The 17403-nt window shown below is 42.1% G+C and overlaps 1 protein-coding gene across 4 annotated transcripts in view; it reads left to right on the top strand.

Moving 5' to 3' along the window:
* The window catches only part of DENND5B (DENN domain containing 5B), an 89456-nt gene that overhangs the window by 35291 nt on the left and 36762 nt on the right, over positions 1-17403 (top strand). For all 4 annotated transcript variants that reach the window (XM_032445502.1, XM_015866103.1, XM_015866121.1 and 1 more), the window contains 2 exons: positions 2438-2547; positions 5806-6472. In XM_032445502.1, the coding sequence (XP_032301393.1) occupies positions 2438-2547; positions 5806-6472 (777 nt within the window). The remainder of the gene's footprint in view (positions 1-2437; positions 2548-5805; positions 6473-17403) is intronic.

Below are 17403 nucleotides of genomic sequence, written 5' to 3'. Positions count from 1 at the left end.
AATGCAAGTATTTGCAGCAACATACAAATTATTGGTCATTTCCATAAGCTGATTAAAAACCTCAGTTATTCTCAATTATTTGGGTTACTGGCAAGTATGCCTTGTTCCTGTTCAGATGTTCCACACAGACAGAGAGGTTTACAGGGAAATTCAGTCTGATTTGGAAATAGGTACAGCTTTATCTGTTGCAGTTAGTACTTGAGCCCCCAAACCAGGAGAGGAGGGTATTTTTCTCTACAGGACCCTTCAGGGTCACTTCTCAAAGCATTTTGAGCGATCTGTTGTTCTTCAACCAGTGTCCGATTAGCATCAGATAAGATTACTTCACTAGTATTTATTTTAGTCATGAAAAAAGGGAGCCTTTAAAGAAATGTGACCTTCAGCAGCAGAAAATGTAATGAAGTCATCCAGATGCTCTTCAGAATTTCAGCAGAAGCAGCCAAGCACATTTAGCATGAGGTAATCTGCCTTTCTGCCCATTCACAGCTGTAAAGTAAACAGCATCAAGCACATGAGGAAGATTGAAAACCTAATTAGAAAATAACTTAATGCGTATTTATTTGGTTTAGCGTGCACATTAATTATGTTTTTTTCCTAAAAATAAAAAATAGTTCCAAATGTTTTTAAGAGCATAAAACTGACAGAGAATTTTTTGCTGGGATTTTTATCTGTGAAACTTCATGAATTGGCAGATAACGCTGTGTCTTTTAGTCCAGTGCCTCAGCAAAGAACTTCTGGATCAAAGCGAGAGGTTGTTCTACTGATGTGTTGTGTAATAGAGTGGTAGTCTCTGGTTTTGCATACTTCAGTCATAGTCCTGTAACAGCATGCAGAACATCTTTTCAAGGTTTACGTTTCAAGCTGCTATAGATGTTTGTCCAACTTGGAAAACATGGTGAGCTAATCAGCTAAACACTGACTTGCTTTTCATTTGGTAGAGGTTAGCTGATGCCTCTGGTTTTCTTCACTTCTGTGATCCATAAACTTTTAGTGGGTTTAGGGGTTTCCTTGAGTGATTCGAGAAGCAGACTGGATTCCCGTGCCATTGCTCCTCACGCCTCACCATTCGCAGCTATTCCTGCCCCAGGATATGTGCAGTGCTGACTCATCTTGAAGCATTTTTCCTCTCAGGCAGAAAATATCCTTGTAGAAGCGTATTTTTCCTCCTATTTTTATCCACAAAAATAAAGAGAAACTTGCACTGCTAGAAAAAAAAATAAACTTTGAAAGCTCTATTTTATATGACAAATGGTTTACAACTCTCTTAAAACTTTGCAACTTTGCCAGTATAATTATTGTCTTGTGAATTACAGTGGTGTATTTCTCCATTGTGTGTCCCTCAATTATCAGTCGATCCTAAGCTCCTCAAAAGAAAGATTGAGAAGCCATACTTGCAAATAGCTGTTGAATTAATACCGACTCATAGCTTCCTTACATTTGTTTTTTAAGTAGAAGGAGAAATTAAAATATTTTTATTTTTAGGGAAAATTAATTCTATTTCAGTAATAGATTATATTTTAAAAAGTATCTAAGTAACACAGAGAAGTCTCCATAAGGTACCTATGAGTGCAAAGTTGGCTACAGTGAAAACATTTCACATTTTGAACTCAAGGTTTTCAGCTTATTCTCCTCTCTCAGGTGAGTATGGAACCGAAGAGGGAAGACCTACCCTTAGTCTTTAAAGCAAGAAACCTTAAATTAGTAGCCTGATATCTAAAAAAGCACCATATATGGTAGTAGAATTCACAGATTATTTCCTATTTTAGCTGCAGTGTAGCACAGTGTAGACTCTGAAGTGGTGGAAACTCCACTGACAATATCACCTTGACATACACCCTTTGTATGCTGATAACTGGATGTGTATCTGCTTGAAGTTTAATGTCAGTCTTCCTCTTTGTACTTTCTGAAGTCCATCTGTGGAAAAGGTCTGTCCTTGAAACTCAACGTAGAAAAAATAAATGTTTAATCTTCATGCAAGACTTGTGATATAAATAATAATCCATATTGAAGCCTTAAATTATTTGTGATAGCTGCAAGGTGCTCGTGTGTTTTATTGATTCTAAGATGGTTTCTTACAAACTGGAGAGAAAATACTGTTTCGGCATTTAAGTAAAGCCATCTCATGCTGCTAAATCTATAGAGAAAGATGAAGATTTGGTTAATGGTAGTGTCTTTTTCCATAAAACTCCAGCAATATCTTTTCTCCTAGCAATACACTGTTATGCAGTAAATACTGAGCTAGAAGCTACACTGAAACTATACTAAGATTTTGTGGGAAAGGAAGGTAAGGTTACACTGAATGTGAATCTTTGTTTCTCCTTCAGAAGTACATTTTCACGTACACAAAAGAAATGAAGTGAATGAAAGCTACCCAGGTCATCTCCCTATGAAGCCTTGCTGTTGTCCCAAGTCATTATTTCTTCATTTTTTTTCGTAGGAGAGAATTTCGATCAGAGTCCTTTAAGAAGAACCTTCAAGTCCAAGGTTTTGGCCCATTATCCTCAGAACATTGAGTGGAACCCCTTTGACCAGGATGCTGTCAACATGGTAGGTAAAGAAATTCTCTTCTCAAGCTGTTTCCTGACATCTTCAACTCTAAAATGGTTCCTGGGTTGTTTACAACAGAGCAGTCATACTGGGTTTGGATGTTTCCAAAATCACCAAAGCACGTGTTAAGACTGTCTCCTGACAAAGGCAACAAATTATTGTCATTTCACTGAATCACAGAATGTTTGGGCTTGGAAAGGATCTCAAGGATCATCACGTTCCAGCTCCCTTGCCATAAGCAAGGTTGCCAACTGCTGGGTCAAGCACTAGATCAGATTGCCCAGAGCCCCATCCAGCCTGGCCTTAAATGTCAGAGCAAGAGGTAGACACTGAGAGCTGGCACAATGGCACTGCAGTCATGTGTAGAAAGGCAGAGAAGAGCCTGAGGCCAGTATCAATCACTCTGCCTACTGACAGCTGGGAATTTCTGTTCTCCGCTTCCAAATGTGCTCTGATGGAGATGGTGTGATATTTGGGTTGGTCTCCGTACTACTCTGCATACACAGAAGGCACAGAGCAATCAGAGCAATGCTTGACATGCACAGTTGGGATGATAATAACTGCTGAGGCTATTTCTGCCTTATAGTTCTGCCTCCGAATTAGGGATGATAAGAGGAGGAGTGATGGGGTTGGGCAGCAAGAATATGACAGCAAGAGGCAGTAGCTGGAATAGCTGCATTATTTGTGCCTCTCATTGCAAAGGTCTTGTCTTCATGAAGTATGATCACACTGCCAGACAAAAATGGAATACCAAAAGCAGCAAGAGAACTATTAAAATAAAATAATTGAACAAGCTGAATTCCTCTGAAATCAAATAGCTGAAGAGCACAGCTTTCATCTGCAGTGTCTTCGAAGGGGAAGAAAAAAGCATTTACTAACAGCAGCAGTATTTAATGGTCTTTTAAATCGTCTTTTAGAAAACTTCTTTATTGTTTTGATCTGAAACATCATTTAAAGTAATATCCACCTCCACAGAATCCCTTGAGGCAATTATTGGCCTTTCTGATCTTGCCTTGCTGTATTAGTTCTGCCTATGTGTTTGCTTTATGTGAGTTTCCAGAAGCAATTTTCCTCAGAGAAGAAAATGCATAAATCCTTCAAGGTTAACTTGTGAGAACTCGGCGCTGCTGGATGCCTTGGGAATTTCAATTGCCTTTTGAAACCATCCTGTCACTTTAAAAATAACCCCCTGAAGTCCTGAGAAATCACTCTGCCTGAGAGTCATTTTTTTTCCTCTCTTTTAAAGTATGCAGAGTTCTATTTAATAGGGAAATATTTCTTTTCCCCCACACTGCTTTCAGTGATTATCCCTGCCTACTGTCACATGCTATCTTCTGTGACCATTCTGCGAGTTATCTCTCATACCAAACTGAAGGTCTCAGTGCAGGGGAGCTGTGAAATTGTTAGGAACTAATACTCCTGCTTTCGTCCTTTTAGGTATGTAAATAACCACATATATTCCTGGAGCCCAAGGAAGCATTGTCTTGTTTCAAACTTCATCTACTGAAATAAAATTATTACAGGTTACTTTGAAAGAACGAGCCTTAACACAAAGAGAAGCCTCCCTCCTCCCTTTCACTCCCTCACCCACAGCTCAGGTTGGATGCGTGCAGCACATCGGGAGTATGAAAAATATACAGGGGCTTAGAAAGTGAAATAGAGGATCTAATGGAGAAGAGTTGAATTGTGCTGATGGGCAGTGGTCCAGGGGGAGCCTTTGGTTTAGAAACATCTGAAATAGGTGGAGGAGGCTGGCAGGAGGCAGGGATTACAGCCTGCACATCCTGCCTGTGTGCTTCTGTGTTTAAGGGGGAAAAAAAAGCATCTCCTTCTCATCAATTGTAGAGAGGAGGTATTGATTCATTGATTATCATTTCGCCGTGCTTCGTTACAGCTTCCTTTTGCTTCTCCAGGCTGTGCTGATTATGAGCCTCATACAAGCATGTTTTAATTCCCTGTATTGTACACAGAAAACATATCCAAAATGCTTTTTGCCAACTCTTTACTGTGCCATAAATAGCAAACACAGCTATGATGGAGTGATTGATGTCCAAGGCACTAAGATGAAAGTTTTCATGCATTAGCTGCAAATGTGAAGCTCTCTGCATCACTTGGAAATGAGCGCCAGTCTTTCCTTTTGATCTTAGCAGCTTAAGTGGCTCTTGGTCATTCCCTTCCTTCAGTGCTCTCCCGTCTTCTCTTGCTTTTCCCATGCCTTGTTTTAGGTCAAATCCAGCAGCCTCTTTGCCAGGGTTTGCAGCCAGGAACTAAAAATATTGATATTCTGCACATGCTGAGCTGTGGCAGAAACTTAATGGATGAGAGTTCCTTTGTGTGCATGCAATGTGTATATCAGGGAGGAGAGAATAACATTTAAGACTTGTAGGATATTTATTTAACAGCTGTTTCAGGTGATCTGGTTTTTGACAGTTGTCTTCTAGTGTTACCTTTTGGAACAGCAGGAGTGCTTTGAAGGGTCTCCCTCTCATCTCTCCTTTTCTTCAGATAGAAGATTTGAAGGAAGCTTTGTTTATAAGCACGCTGATTTGTTCAGAACATAAGAAGTTTTGTGTTGATGCACATTCCAACATGTTTTGCTGGATACTTGTTATTATGTATTAGATAGCTGATAGAATTGCTGAGGAATGCCTGGAAAAATGCCTCAAGTTATTACCAGGGCCGTGTCTCAAAGAAACACCCAGCACAGTGTAGTCTCTGCAAAATATTTTGCTGTGTGGTTTATCAAAACTGAGGTTTTCATAGACTACTTTTTTTTCCCCTTCTTCCTTCTTCCAATCTGTGTTGTTCTGTAGTACTTGCAGGGGAAAGTAAATGTGGTAGCTGTACATCAACTGCTTCATTGTCTTGAAGAAAATTAGGGAGGATCAATGAATTACAAGAATTCTGCATAAGTCAATTTTTAAGTACTGTGAGCACAGTATATGCAAGTGAGAACAAATCTGAATGTCTTCATATGCTGCTTAAACAAAAGAGACAAATGCTACACAGTAGTAATGAAAGATAAGTCATAATGACTTAATAGACGAGTGATTTAGAGGCTTTCATCAGTCATGACTCTCTCTCCTTTTAAGTAGCACCTGTTTTAGGTTGTTTGTTCTTGGGCTGCCTTTCAGACGGATGATGTTTAATAACAAACAGTTTGCTATGATGCAGTGAAAGAAAGAAAAGTGCCCATGAGGTGAAGGTAACAAAATAAAGTTGTAACTTAAATAACTATTCCTTTTCTCTCTTCCTCAGCTATGTATGCCCAAAGGGCTGTCTTTCAGGACACAGGCTGACAACAGAGATCCACAGCTCCACTCATTCATAATCACCAGGGAAGATGGCTCTCGTACCTATGGGTTTGTGCTCACCTTCTATGAGGAGGTCACGAGCAAGCAGATCTGCACAGCCATGCAGACACTGTACCAGATGCACAATGCTGAGCAGTACAGCAGCGTCTGTGCCTCGTCCTCATGCAGCATGGACTCCCTGGCCAGCAGCATTGATGAGGGCGACGCCACCTCCCTCGCCAAGCTCCAGCGGTACAACTCCTACGACATCAGCAGGGACACTCTGTATGTCTCCAAATGCATATGTCTCATCACCCCTCTGCCCTTCATGCAAGCCTGCAAGAAGTTCCTGGTCCAGCTCTACAAGGCAGTTACCTCCCAGCAACCACCACCGCTGCCCCTGGAGAGCTACATCCACAACATACTTTACGAGGTGCCCTTGCCGCCCCCTGGCCGGTCGCTGAAGTTTTATGGGGTTTATGAGCCCATCATCTGCCAGCGACCTGGGCCCAATGAGCTGCCACTCTCTGACTACCCACTGCGGGAAGTCTTTGAGCTGCTGGGGCTGGAGAACCTGGTTCAGGTTTTCACCTGCGTTCTGCTGGAGATGCAGATCCTCCTGTACTCACAAGGTAAGAACTTCTCCAGTGACACACATGGGTCTGCTCCCACCAGGCAGTTCCTGGGCAGCTGCAGTCGTGGGAGCTGATAATAAGCTGCTGGTTTTCAGCAGGTTTGTTAAACACAAATGCATAATGAAAAAAAAGCGAGAGAAATGAGGCTGTCCTAATGAAAGCACTAAATAATTGTTTCCTCCAGGCAGTCTAGGTGCCACTTGTTTAATTATGCATCGTATTTATCACTTGTGACAGCTAGCAATAGAATTCACTTAATTATCATCCTTACACTGCCCTTGATCATGCTGCAAGACAGCATGAAACTAATCCTATCTTCTGCACAAATACCAGCAGAAAGCAATACATTTACATCGTGCAGAAAACACTTCTGCTGCTTTCATTTTGAACTTTCAGCAGCATACTGAAATTCAGTGAGACTTCTTTTGTCCTGTACGATGGGATATGTTCTAGTTAGAACATGGATTGGCTTTTAGCACTTAGAGGCTGAAGGTTTAATGCTGCGTTGGGTTTGAGTGGAGACAGAGGCAGTCTGAATGAAATACTTTATGGCAAGATTGCTGGTGCTTATTTTTGAGGCATTTATGACTGCAGTTGGCAAAGGTTAACTGTTCTGGCAGTGGTTGCTTGCACAGAGCCTGTACACACTGCAGTGTGACAGCAAGTTTTTGAACAGCTGGCTCCCACCTTTTCTCTTCTGCTTTTCTTTCTCTAGTTCTCTGCTGCAAGTTTGGGGAACGTTTAGTTAGTGCTGGGAAAGCCCTGAGGTTTCAGTCCCCATTGCTCTTTTCTGTGTCTTGATGGGTGAGTCTGGCCCAAGAGCTAAAAGCTGTATGTGTGACTGCGGGGCCAGCATGCGTGGCAATAAAGAAACAAATCAACTTCTGGCTTCCTGATGACTTTCAAGTGGATGTCCAGGCTCTTCATAGGTTCCATTAAGATTCACTGGATGCCTGACCAAATTATTTTGGTTCCTAAATTGTTTCTGTGCTTTGGAATAGAAGTTACGGGGAAGATGTTTGGTCAGACTACAGTGAACAATATAAAGCTTATAGGTATGAGTAAATTTTAGCAAAAATGAGAGAAGATGATGCACGCACACGTAGACTTCTCAAGAGATGTGGTTCAAGCAGCATCTCAAAAACCAGTGGGCTTGAAATTGAGAACAGTATGTGATGAGTGGTTTGAGATAATGAACTTCAGACTCCAAAACTGAACACTTGGCTTTATCATATAAAAGAAAAGGTCAGTAAGCATGGAAAGGTAATACTAATGAATAAAGGAAAAGAATGGAAAAATGCTGGGGGAGGTAGAAGGAGGATAGTTCTGAAAATGACTGAATTCAAAGGGTTGTCTGTTCTTTGTGTAGTGCTTCTCCACACAGACTCCAGGGGTTTGCTTTCAAGAACCAGAAATGAAGGGCCTTAGCTGCTCTCAGTTTGAAGTGTGAGCAGAAATCCTGCTGTTAGTTTTGATTAGGCTGCTTCTCCCCTCCCTTCTGCTTCCGTGTGTGGATGCTTTCCTCCTTCTTCCTCTGTTTGATTTGTATGGCCTGTGCCACCTGACAATGGAGTTCAGCTAACACTTCTGAAGTGCCTCTGCATCCCTGCTCATCATTTGTCCTTGCTTATGAACTCACAGAAAAGCTGGAAGTTTTTAGTGTAAGCTAGTAGTATTAGCAGAAAACCCCCACCATCCCCACCAAAGAAAGAGCCCCGCTTGTCAGATTGCATTTTAGTAGTGTTCTGTGCAGATCCGGAGCATGTGGCTTTTCATTACCTTTGTGAAAGTCCTTGAGATGGATGCAAAATATTCATTAAATATTTTTGACTCAACCTTCATAGTGCCTCCACCAGAAATTCAATAACTCATTAATAAGTATCGTTGTCTTTCAATGATATCTGGAATCTGGAGATATCCTTGAGATGACTTTTATCTCCTTATTCAACACAGACACATCCTGATGGGGTGTGGGGAAAAGCCCTTAGGTAGCTGGGTTAGGGAAGCTGTGGGATTATGTAAATGGCATCGTAATGCTGGTTCCCAAAGGTGAGGAATGCTGAGCGAAGTGCAAAGCCACAGTTTTGGCATAGCCTGATAGCTGAGCGCTTGGCTCCTGTGCTGCAACTGCTTCTAAATGTCATTCTTGCCATTCCTGAAAGAGGAGACAAAGCAGCCTTCCCCTTTTTGAGATATAACTGGCCTAGGTATCCCTGAAATAGATTCTGTAAGCTTTGAGATCCACCAGGGAAAAAATACTTTCTTAGCCCCAAGTTTTTTCAAAGGCAGAAGATGAAAGGAAGTAATGACTGAAACAAAATTGCAGATTTACCCTTCCTTCCCTTTCTGCTTTGAAGACAATGGACTCACTGGACTGTTTCAGTGGTCTGGGCCTTTCTGAAGCCTTCCCACATTCAACAGGAGATTAGGAGAAGATGGTCTTGTGTCCACAGGGTGTGATTTCAAGCAAGAAAGCATTATTAACCTGAAATCAGAGTTCGCTGTAATGCTACAGTACAACACGTGAGACATCAGAGCTCTGAGCCAAAACCTGCTTCAGTTCACCAGACTATTTGAGTGAGCTCCTAACATATGTGGAAGAAGTAAGCTGACTTTTTTTTGTTTCCCTTGGCCATGTTGGAAGGAAACTTTTCATTAGTGCTCACCAAGAAATGTGTTCGATTTTTAAAGAGTGCACCCCTGACCGTAGAATAAGTCTGCTGGCTGTCTGCTGAGAGCCTTAAACTTCTCACGAAACATCTGCCTTCTAAAGGCAGGTTACATTTGGAGGAAAGAGAGGACTTTGAAAACCTCAGAAACTGGCCGGAGCTCCAAGATCTACTGGCTTTAAATCTTGGCTTTATAAGTAACTTCGGGTAGTGGGCTGCCAGGGCAAAGGATGGTGTTCAGGTGAAGGTGCACTGTGTTTACTGACAGAGTTGGGTATTAAGCAGCAAAGGAGGGTTACTCAAAGATGGTACTGGCTTTTCTGGAGTGCTTTTTTCCCTAGTGAATAAGGAGTTAAGGATGAAAAAGTTTATTTCTAGCCATGGAGCTGAAGAATAGTGTTTCCTGAACAAAGGCATGCAAGTGAAAGAGGAGGTGAGGGTGTTGGGTGACTTTGTCCAGCTTGTCCTGAAAGTGTTCCCAGCATGATACAAGCGTGTAAGGGCCAACTGGTAGATATTTGTGCTGTGGCTGCTGCAGTCAACTTTGGTATCTAGTTACTCTGTGGGGTTTTGTGGATTTTATTTATCCTATTTGTTGTTCAAAAGAAGGGATTGCAGTAGGCTGTAACTTCATTTTGCAGCTACGGCAATTGAACTAAAGCGATGAGAGACTGCCGTAGGAAAATGATGAGCTCATTCTCTTAAGCTCCTTGGTTCCCAAACTTCTTGAGTTGCAGGAAACTACCTTCATCTTCAGTTTGGCTTATGGCTTAAGCTTTAATGCATTCTGGTGCTGCAGAACTGTCGCTGTGGCTTTATGAACCACAACTTGGGAACTGGTGTGGAGGATTGTGTACTTCCAGAGCAAAAGCCACTGTGACCAAAGTATTTCAATCTGAAGACACAAAGCATTGGGTCAGACTGTGCCGTGGTCATGCTAGGGCAAAACTTGAACAAAGATGGACAGGTAAGAGCTAGCAGGGACCTGTGCTTGCACTGTCAGTAGCAGGACAAAAAAGACAAGTCCTTGACTGTGTTGGAGACAACACGGAGTTCCATGGGCTTACTCTAGTTGTTTTCAGTAGGTAGATGCAACAGACTGCTGGAAGTGACAGATTTGGCATGCAAAGTTGGAAGCTGTACCTGGAGGCTCTGGAAGCAGAACTCCCGTGACCTCAGGCTGGTGTATTCTGGATATGGAGAATATTTTAAATAGTGCCAGATTGTAACACAGGACATTGCAAAACCAAAGGGAAGGTTTAGATACATTTTTTCTCTGCAGTTCTACAGGGAGAAGTTTTTGTATGGCAGCCTTTTAAACTTCAACCTCTAAAAATTATAGCTTGGATTATGATGTATTCCTATGACTTTCAGGCGACCTCAAGACTCCAAATAAATTCTAAAAAGCTGATACCAATAGTCACGCTTATTACTAAGCAAGGCACATGGTGTAGCACACAGCTTATGTTGTATAAGCTTGGGGCTTACGGACTTTCCTTTATGAAACAGATTTGCTGTTGCACATAATTTTATTGTAGTTTATTCAATCTTAAAAATTAATACTCTCGCAAGTGCCCTTTGTTTCATTCAGAGCACAGCCTTCCCATGTGACAGCCAATGTAATGGTATTGTGAGTGTCCAGGCTTCCAGCAGTGTCCAAGTTAATAACACTCTGCTGTAGCTGCCACAGTTTCCCGAGGATTGGTAACAAAATGCTACTGGCATGAGATGTCTGCTGGAGAGAGATGAATTAAATCACAGGCTCTGCAGAAACCTCAGCAATCCATCCGTGTGCCTGCCTTTCTAGGGATTTAAACATGAGAGGGAATGTGGATGAGACAAAGATAAACTTCTTACAGCTTAGGCTATTTCTACTCATTATAATTTTAAGCATTTCCCAAGTTGTTTTTGCAGAGGGTTTGAGTAATTGCTCCTCAAAGATTGAAGCATGCCTTGCATTTTTTGTTTTAAATCTTAGGGATTATAGTTGAAATGGCTATGCTTACTTACAGGTGTGCCCTAGAAAAAACATTGTGCCTGGAAGATCTTTCATATGAAAACTGTTTTGGGGTGAGATTATTCAAATTAAATACATGGATGATGTGTTTGCCTTCTAGAGCATTTTAACGCCATATACTTATGCAGAAAATCTTTGTCCTCCCCTGTTGCTTATTTAAGTTGTTACACTCCACACTGATATTCATCAAAATGTATAGGAAACCATTGCAGAGCCAGTGCTGAACAATTTACATGGGGACAAAACGTGTCTATGCTGTGATTGAGATCCACAGCTGGGGCTTTAGCAGCACCATGGTCATAGGAGACCACAGTGCTTATTCCTCAGGAACAGAGATGAGTAACGTGACCCAAAGAATCAATTATCCTCTTGACTTTCACCTTCAGAGAAAAGACAAAACTATTTTTCAACTTCAAGTTACTCAGTTAACTAACTTAACTGAGAAGTCACTCAGCCTGAAAAGTCAAACAGTTTTTAAGCATCTGCAAACAAGGTGAACTGCTAGTACAGGCCTGTTCTATGGCCTCACTTCTGTTAGTAATGAAGTGTAGAGGAAGACTGGCACCGTCTTTATTGCTGCACGCGCACAATCCATCACTTGTCCACTTCTTAAATTTGATCTTAATATTTTCCATTATAAGACAGCTCTACATTTAAGAACAGGAGGAAAAAAAAGTTGACTTAGTTTGAATTTGCATTTCAAATATCACAGGATTGTTGGGTCTGAAAGGAACCTCTGGAGATCATCTAGTCCAACCCGCTATATCACACATCCGCTGCTGTATTCTCAGCTTGATGCAGGCTTGTGCCACACTTTTGGAGGCGTAACTGTGCTAGTAGCAGAGCTGATTCAAATTTTCCTGTGAATTAATTCTTAAGGTGCTTCTTAATCATAAACTAATTTATGCTGACCTGCAGCCTGTGACACAGATAAATGGTATAAATGGAAATGTATTGAAGTGGAAGTGATTTTTTCCATTAAGCTCTTGCCAGTGAGGGAAAAATTGGAGAAAATGGCCACAGTAAAAATTGAGCTCGGGATGTTTTCCCTTAGGCAGAGCTGACCCGCAGTCTGAGGAGCTAATTCTTAGTTTATGCAATTAGATTGCAGACTTGACTCAATCATCCTGTTTAAGAAAACATGTACTTTCAGGTCTGCATAAATTGCTGCTCTGCTTTGATCGCATTACTTGTGTGCTGTGCCACCCATTCCTGCCTGAGGTGGAAGATTGAGATGCCCTGGGTCATTTCCCTGCAACTCTGCAGGCTACATGCCTGTGTCTCCAAGCTGCTCATGTCCCCTGTAGGCAGTGCAGTGATTCCTATGGCAAATAAATGTTTCCTGAAGGGAACATGCATTTCATGTGAATATCTGAAAGTCGCCTGACATTACTTGTTGGCAATCACTGCTTCAGTGTACAAGTCAGACAAGAGAGCTTATAAACAGGATTAAGACTGACTTTTTACATGGGCAAGGACAAAGGAGGATGAGTGGTAGGACAATGGGGACCAGTTTTAAACTAAAAGGAGAGATTTAGATTAGATATTAGGGGGATGTTTTTCTCTCAGGATGTGGTGAGGCCCTGGCACAGCTGCCCAGAGAAGCTGTGGGTGCCCCATCCCTGGATGCCCAGGTTAGATGGGGCCCTGGGCAGCTGAGCTGCTGGGTGTCAGCCTTGTCCATGGAAGGAAGTTGTGGCTGGGTGGGCTTTAAGGGCCCTTCCATCCTAAGCCATTCTATGAGTCTGTGATTTATGATATGGAAGCTTTCAGGGCACTTTGAGGTCTGAGGGAGTTGTATGCATTGCTTCCAAGGATCTTCTGAGCTCTGTTTTGAAAACCTTTGCTTTCATAAACAATTTTTCTTTCAGATTTCCTTTTTCATCTGCAGAGTGCTATATATAAAACATCACAGATCTGAGAGTAGCAAGTCACGAGACAAGTCTCGTGGTTGTTGGTGACTCACACACAGAGCTCAAAGCAAAACAGTAACCTTTATTTTCCAGTTTCTTCAATATACCTGACTCAGCTAATCCATACTGCATTACAAAAGTAGATGCTGAGCAGCAATTGCTTGTAATACTTTCACTGAGAAGGTAGCATATGAAAAAGCTATTAGTCACAAGGGTGTTTTAAAGATGGGTCAGTCATTTCCCATTGAAGAATTAGATCTTATTCATTAAGGTTCATTGATTTGATGCTGTCCCACATGACATCCTGGTCTCCAAATTGGAGGAAAATAGATTTGATGGATGGACCACTTGCTGGATAAGGAATTGGCTGGTTGGTCACACTGAGAGAGTTGCGGTCAATGGCTCTGTTTCCCAGTGGAGATCAGTGATGAGTGGTGTTCCTAAGGGGTCAGTGCTGGGACCAGTGTTATTTAGCGTCTTTGTAGGTAACATGGAGAGTGGGATCAAGTGTACCTTCATCAAGTTTATAGATAACACCAAGCTGAGTGATGCAGTTGACATGCTAGAGGGAAGGGATGCTACTGAGAGGGACCTGGACAGGCTTGAGAGGTGAACACATGTCAATCTCATGAAGTTCAACAAGGCCAAGTGCAGTGTCCTGCACCTGGGTCAGGGCAATCCCAAGCACAAATACAGGTTGGGTGGAAAATGGCGTGAGAGTAGCCCTGAGGAGAAGGATTTGGGAGTGCCAGTTCATTCAACATGAGCCCGCAATACACACTTGCAGCCCAGAAGGCCAACCATATCCTGGGTTACATCAAGAGAAGTGTGGCCAGCAGGTCAAGGGAGGTGATTCTGCCCCTCTGCTCTGCTCTTGTGAGACCCCACCTGGAGTACTGTGTCCAGTTCTGGGGCTCCCAACACAAGAAGGACATGGAGCTGTTGGAGTAGATCCAGAGGAGGGTCATGAAGATGATCAGAGGGCTGGAGCACCTCCCCTATGAGGACAGGCTGAGAGAGCTGGGGTTGTCCAGCCTGGAGGTGAAAAGGCTTTAAAGGGACTTTATAGTGGCCTTCCTGTACCTGAAGGGGGCCTACAGAAAAGCTGGGGAGGGACTTCTTATAAGGGCAGGTAGCGACAGGACAAGGGGAGATGATAGTTTTAAACTGGAAGAGGGTAGATTTAGACTAACTATTAGGAATAAATTCTTTACTGTGAGGGTGGTGAGACACTGGCACAGGTATCCCGGTGAGGTTGTGGATGCCCCCCACTGGAAGCATTCAAGGACAGGCTGGATGGAGCTCTGAGCAACCTGGTAGGTGCCCCTGCCTATAACAGGGAGTTGAAACTGGATGATCTTAAAGGTCCCTTCCAACCCAAACCATTCTATGATTCTATAGTTTTTCTTTTTTTCCCCTCTTTTTTATTATTATTATTTTTTAAAACTTGGGTTTTAACTGTTGCTTCATTTTGATTTGTTCCTTTCCATAAGGTACTCTTTGTTTTATCATCTTCCAGGATACACGCAAACACAGGGTTTGCAAAGTTGCCATTATGCTTGTGTGTTCAATAGGCTGTAAAGCAAGGGAAGTGGCATCCAGCTAGCTCAGCTTTTCAACTACTTCCAAGTACTTGCAAATTGGATGTAAAACAGAATGGAGAGAGGTGAAAAAAAAGGGGAGGCATGGCCTATTTTTCAAGCATTGCAGTGGATTTAGAAGATCCAGGTGTCATGCCAAGACCATGACACCAGGCTGAGACTCCAGCTCTGCTGTAGGCTTTGTGCTGTATCTGGCAGGTTGCTGGCACATAGTTGGAGGATGGCTGCGTTGTTTTATCAGGAAGACAGATGTAACAGAGCTAAAATAGCATTGTACTGATGACAGCAAGAATATAGTTTCTGGTTTGAACGGATGTGTGTATATGCTCTTCATATGTTTTGTTATCAAAAATTCTGTGATCAAGCATTAGTTGAGGAAGACCCAGGTGGAATTCCATTCTGTTTGATTATGACTTTATTATGTTGTAATATAATTCAGCTTGGTTGTTGGCCCTTTGTTATATTGTGAAGAATCAGGTATTTGCCAAACGCTGCCCTCTGTCAGAAAAAAACATTATAATAAGTTTATGTTCAAATTCTGAAATCATTTCCAAACAAAACAGTGACCCATAATGACGTAGGAATCTTTCTGGGCTTGCAGCTTAAGCACTGCACTGTGACTTCTGATCCCCGTGAGTATTTCCACAACTTCACAACACTGAAATGTGGCGCTCACACAGCAGAGCTGCTGACCCGTGCTGGAGTGGGTCTGCACTGCAGTTTATTTCCCTTCACAGGGAAGTGAGATGCAGACTTGGCCAACAGCCCCCAGCAGATGCTGCCAGAAGAAGACATTGGATCCAGACTCTTTGAACTCAGCTCCGCTGCCCTCTTCTTCACACAGGAGGAGGGTTAATTATGAGAGACAGACCTGTGCCAAATCCTGCTAAGCAGCTGCTGGGAGGCAGTGGTTGCAATAGAACCCTATACCGATCTCAAATAAAGAGGCCTTTGGCCTTGCAGGAAAACTTAAGTGTGTCTAACCTCTACTGACTTGAACTTCCTTCTTAGTGGAAACTGCTGGATACTTAAGTGCTTTTAATTGACAAGTTCTGCTAAATGGTAACAGCTTAATAATTTGGTCATCACCTCATTCCTCATAGCAGATTGTTTAAAAAAAACCTTATGAAATATTATTAGTACCATCAAAAAAAGCAGGAATTTCCAGAGCTGAATGCCCTTATCCAAAAAAAAAGCTTGCAACCCTGCCATGAAGGTCTGTCCTTTCACGTGATCAGAGCAGACCTTGAAGTCATCTTGTGCCTATTAAGACATGCTATTTTCTGTATTAATTTTGTTTTAACTTGAGCAATTTTCAGAGTTCTGGAATGTGTGCCAAATGTCATCATCCCTGAGACACCAGCAGATGTTGGGTGTTAATTTTGTATAAATGCTCCACGACAAGACAGCCAATCGACATATATAATTACATACCCGTTCCAAAGGGACAGATTCCTAAATGGCCGATCTGCAGCTGGGAGTGGTTCTGAGGTTTAACCTTGAGACTGACTTGTATTTATGAAAATGGTTTTGAAGGCTGAATGACCGGCTATTAGCAGGACAAGATGAAAACTGTTTTTACCCTGCCAGCTGACCTGCAGATAGGGGCTGGTTTTTCCGCATAGAGGTGCTAGCAGGAAGGAGAAAGGACTGTGCAATTTGTTGTTGAATTTACATATTTATTCAAGTGCGTCTTCCTGGCGCACTTCTCCTAAAGGCAGAGCAGTGTCAGATAACTGCACTTGGGCTGACACTGATGTCTGCCAGGAAGCCAGGCTGGGTTGTTCAGGAACAGGAAGGCTGGGATCCTGACCACACAAAAGAAGGCAGCGGGGCTGTAGGAAAATAGGAACAACTCTTTTTGTGATAGCACAGGGCGGTGCTCCTGCCTTTAGTCAGTGGTGATTAATGAGACGTGCTGCTTCTTCATGTTTATTTAATGCTCCTTAGGACCTAGGTGTACTTTTGTGCTCTTAAAAATGTAGGGGGAGATGTTAATGCAGAAGATGCTGTAATACAGAGCAGAAGCGATCACCTGGTTTCACAGTCTTTATCAACTTACCAGACCCAAGTCTCTTTACTTGTTTCTGGATGGCTCATGTGCAGTCTGAGTTTTGCCATAAGGATGGCCATCTCTTTAATACAAATGTGTGATTTACTTATTCATTTATTTAACTTCTCCATTCAGTTCACTCATTTGTATTAATAAGCAGATAGTGGAATTACATTTCTTGCTAGCTGAATATTTGAAAAACAATCTGCTCTGATCCAAAAGCTGAAATATAGAATATTCTTGTGGCTCAGTTAGACCTAATTAAATTGCAATTTAAAAGATAGCACACTGTGGGTTTACTTGCACTACGACACTACAAGGCAGTAAACTACTCAATTAAAGACAAATTTGGGAAAGCGTTGCAATACAAAAGAGCAAGCTGTATGAAATGTGCTAAGAACTGAATTTCCCTTCAGCTTCTCTTTAGATTTCTGTTTAAAACAGTCCTTTTGTATACCTGGGGACTGTCAGCTTCTGCTGGAGTGAGGTGAGCTTCTCAGAAACTGCACTCAGCTGTGGAAATAGCAACAAGTACAGCAGAAACAGGCTGGCAAGAGCAAGTGAGAAAACCTCACTGCAGTGTTTCCTTGAAGTTCTCTTCCTTTCTTCTCCTTTTTCCTTGTAAAACGTACGCCTTTTATAGAATCAGAATATTATTAACCTGTACTTTAGAGA

This window comes from Coturnix japonica, chromosome 1 (assembly GCF_001577835.2).
Source record: "Coturnix japonica isolate 7356 chromosome 1, Coturnix japonica 2.1, whole genome shotgun sequence".
NCBI classification, from domain to species: domain Eukaryota; kingdom Metazoa; phylum Chordata; class Aves; order Galliformes; family Phasianidae; genus Coturnix; species Coturnix japonica.
The sequence above is the reverse complement of the archived record's forward strand: the minus strand, read 5'-3'. Positions and strand labels throughout refer to the sequence as shown.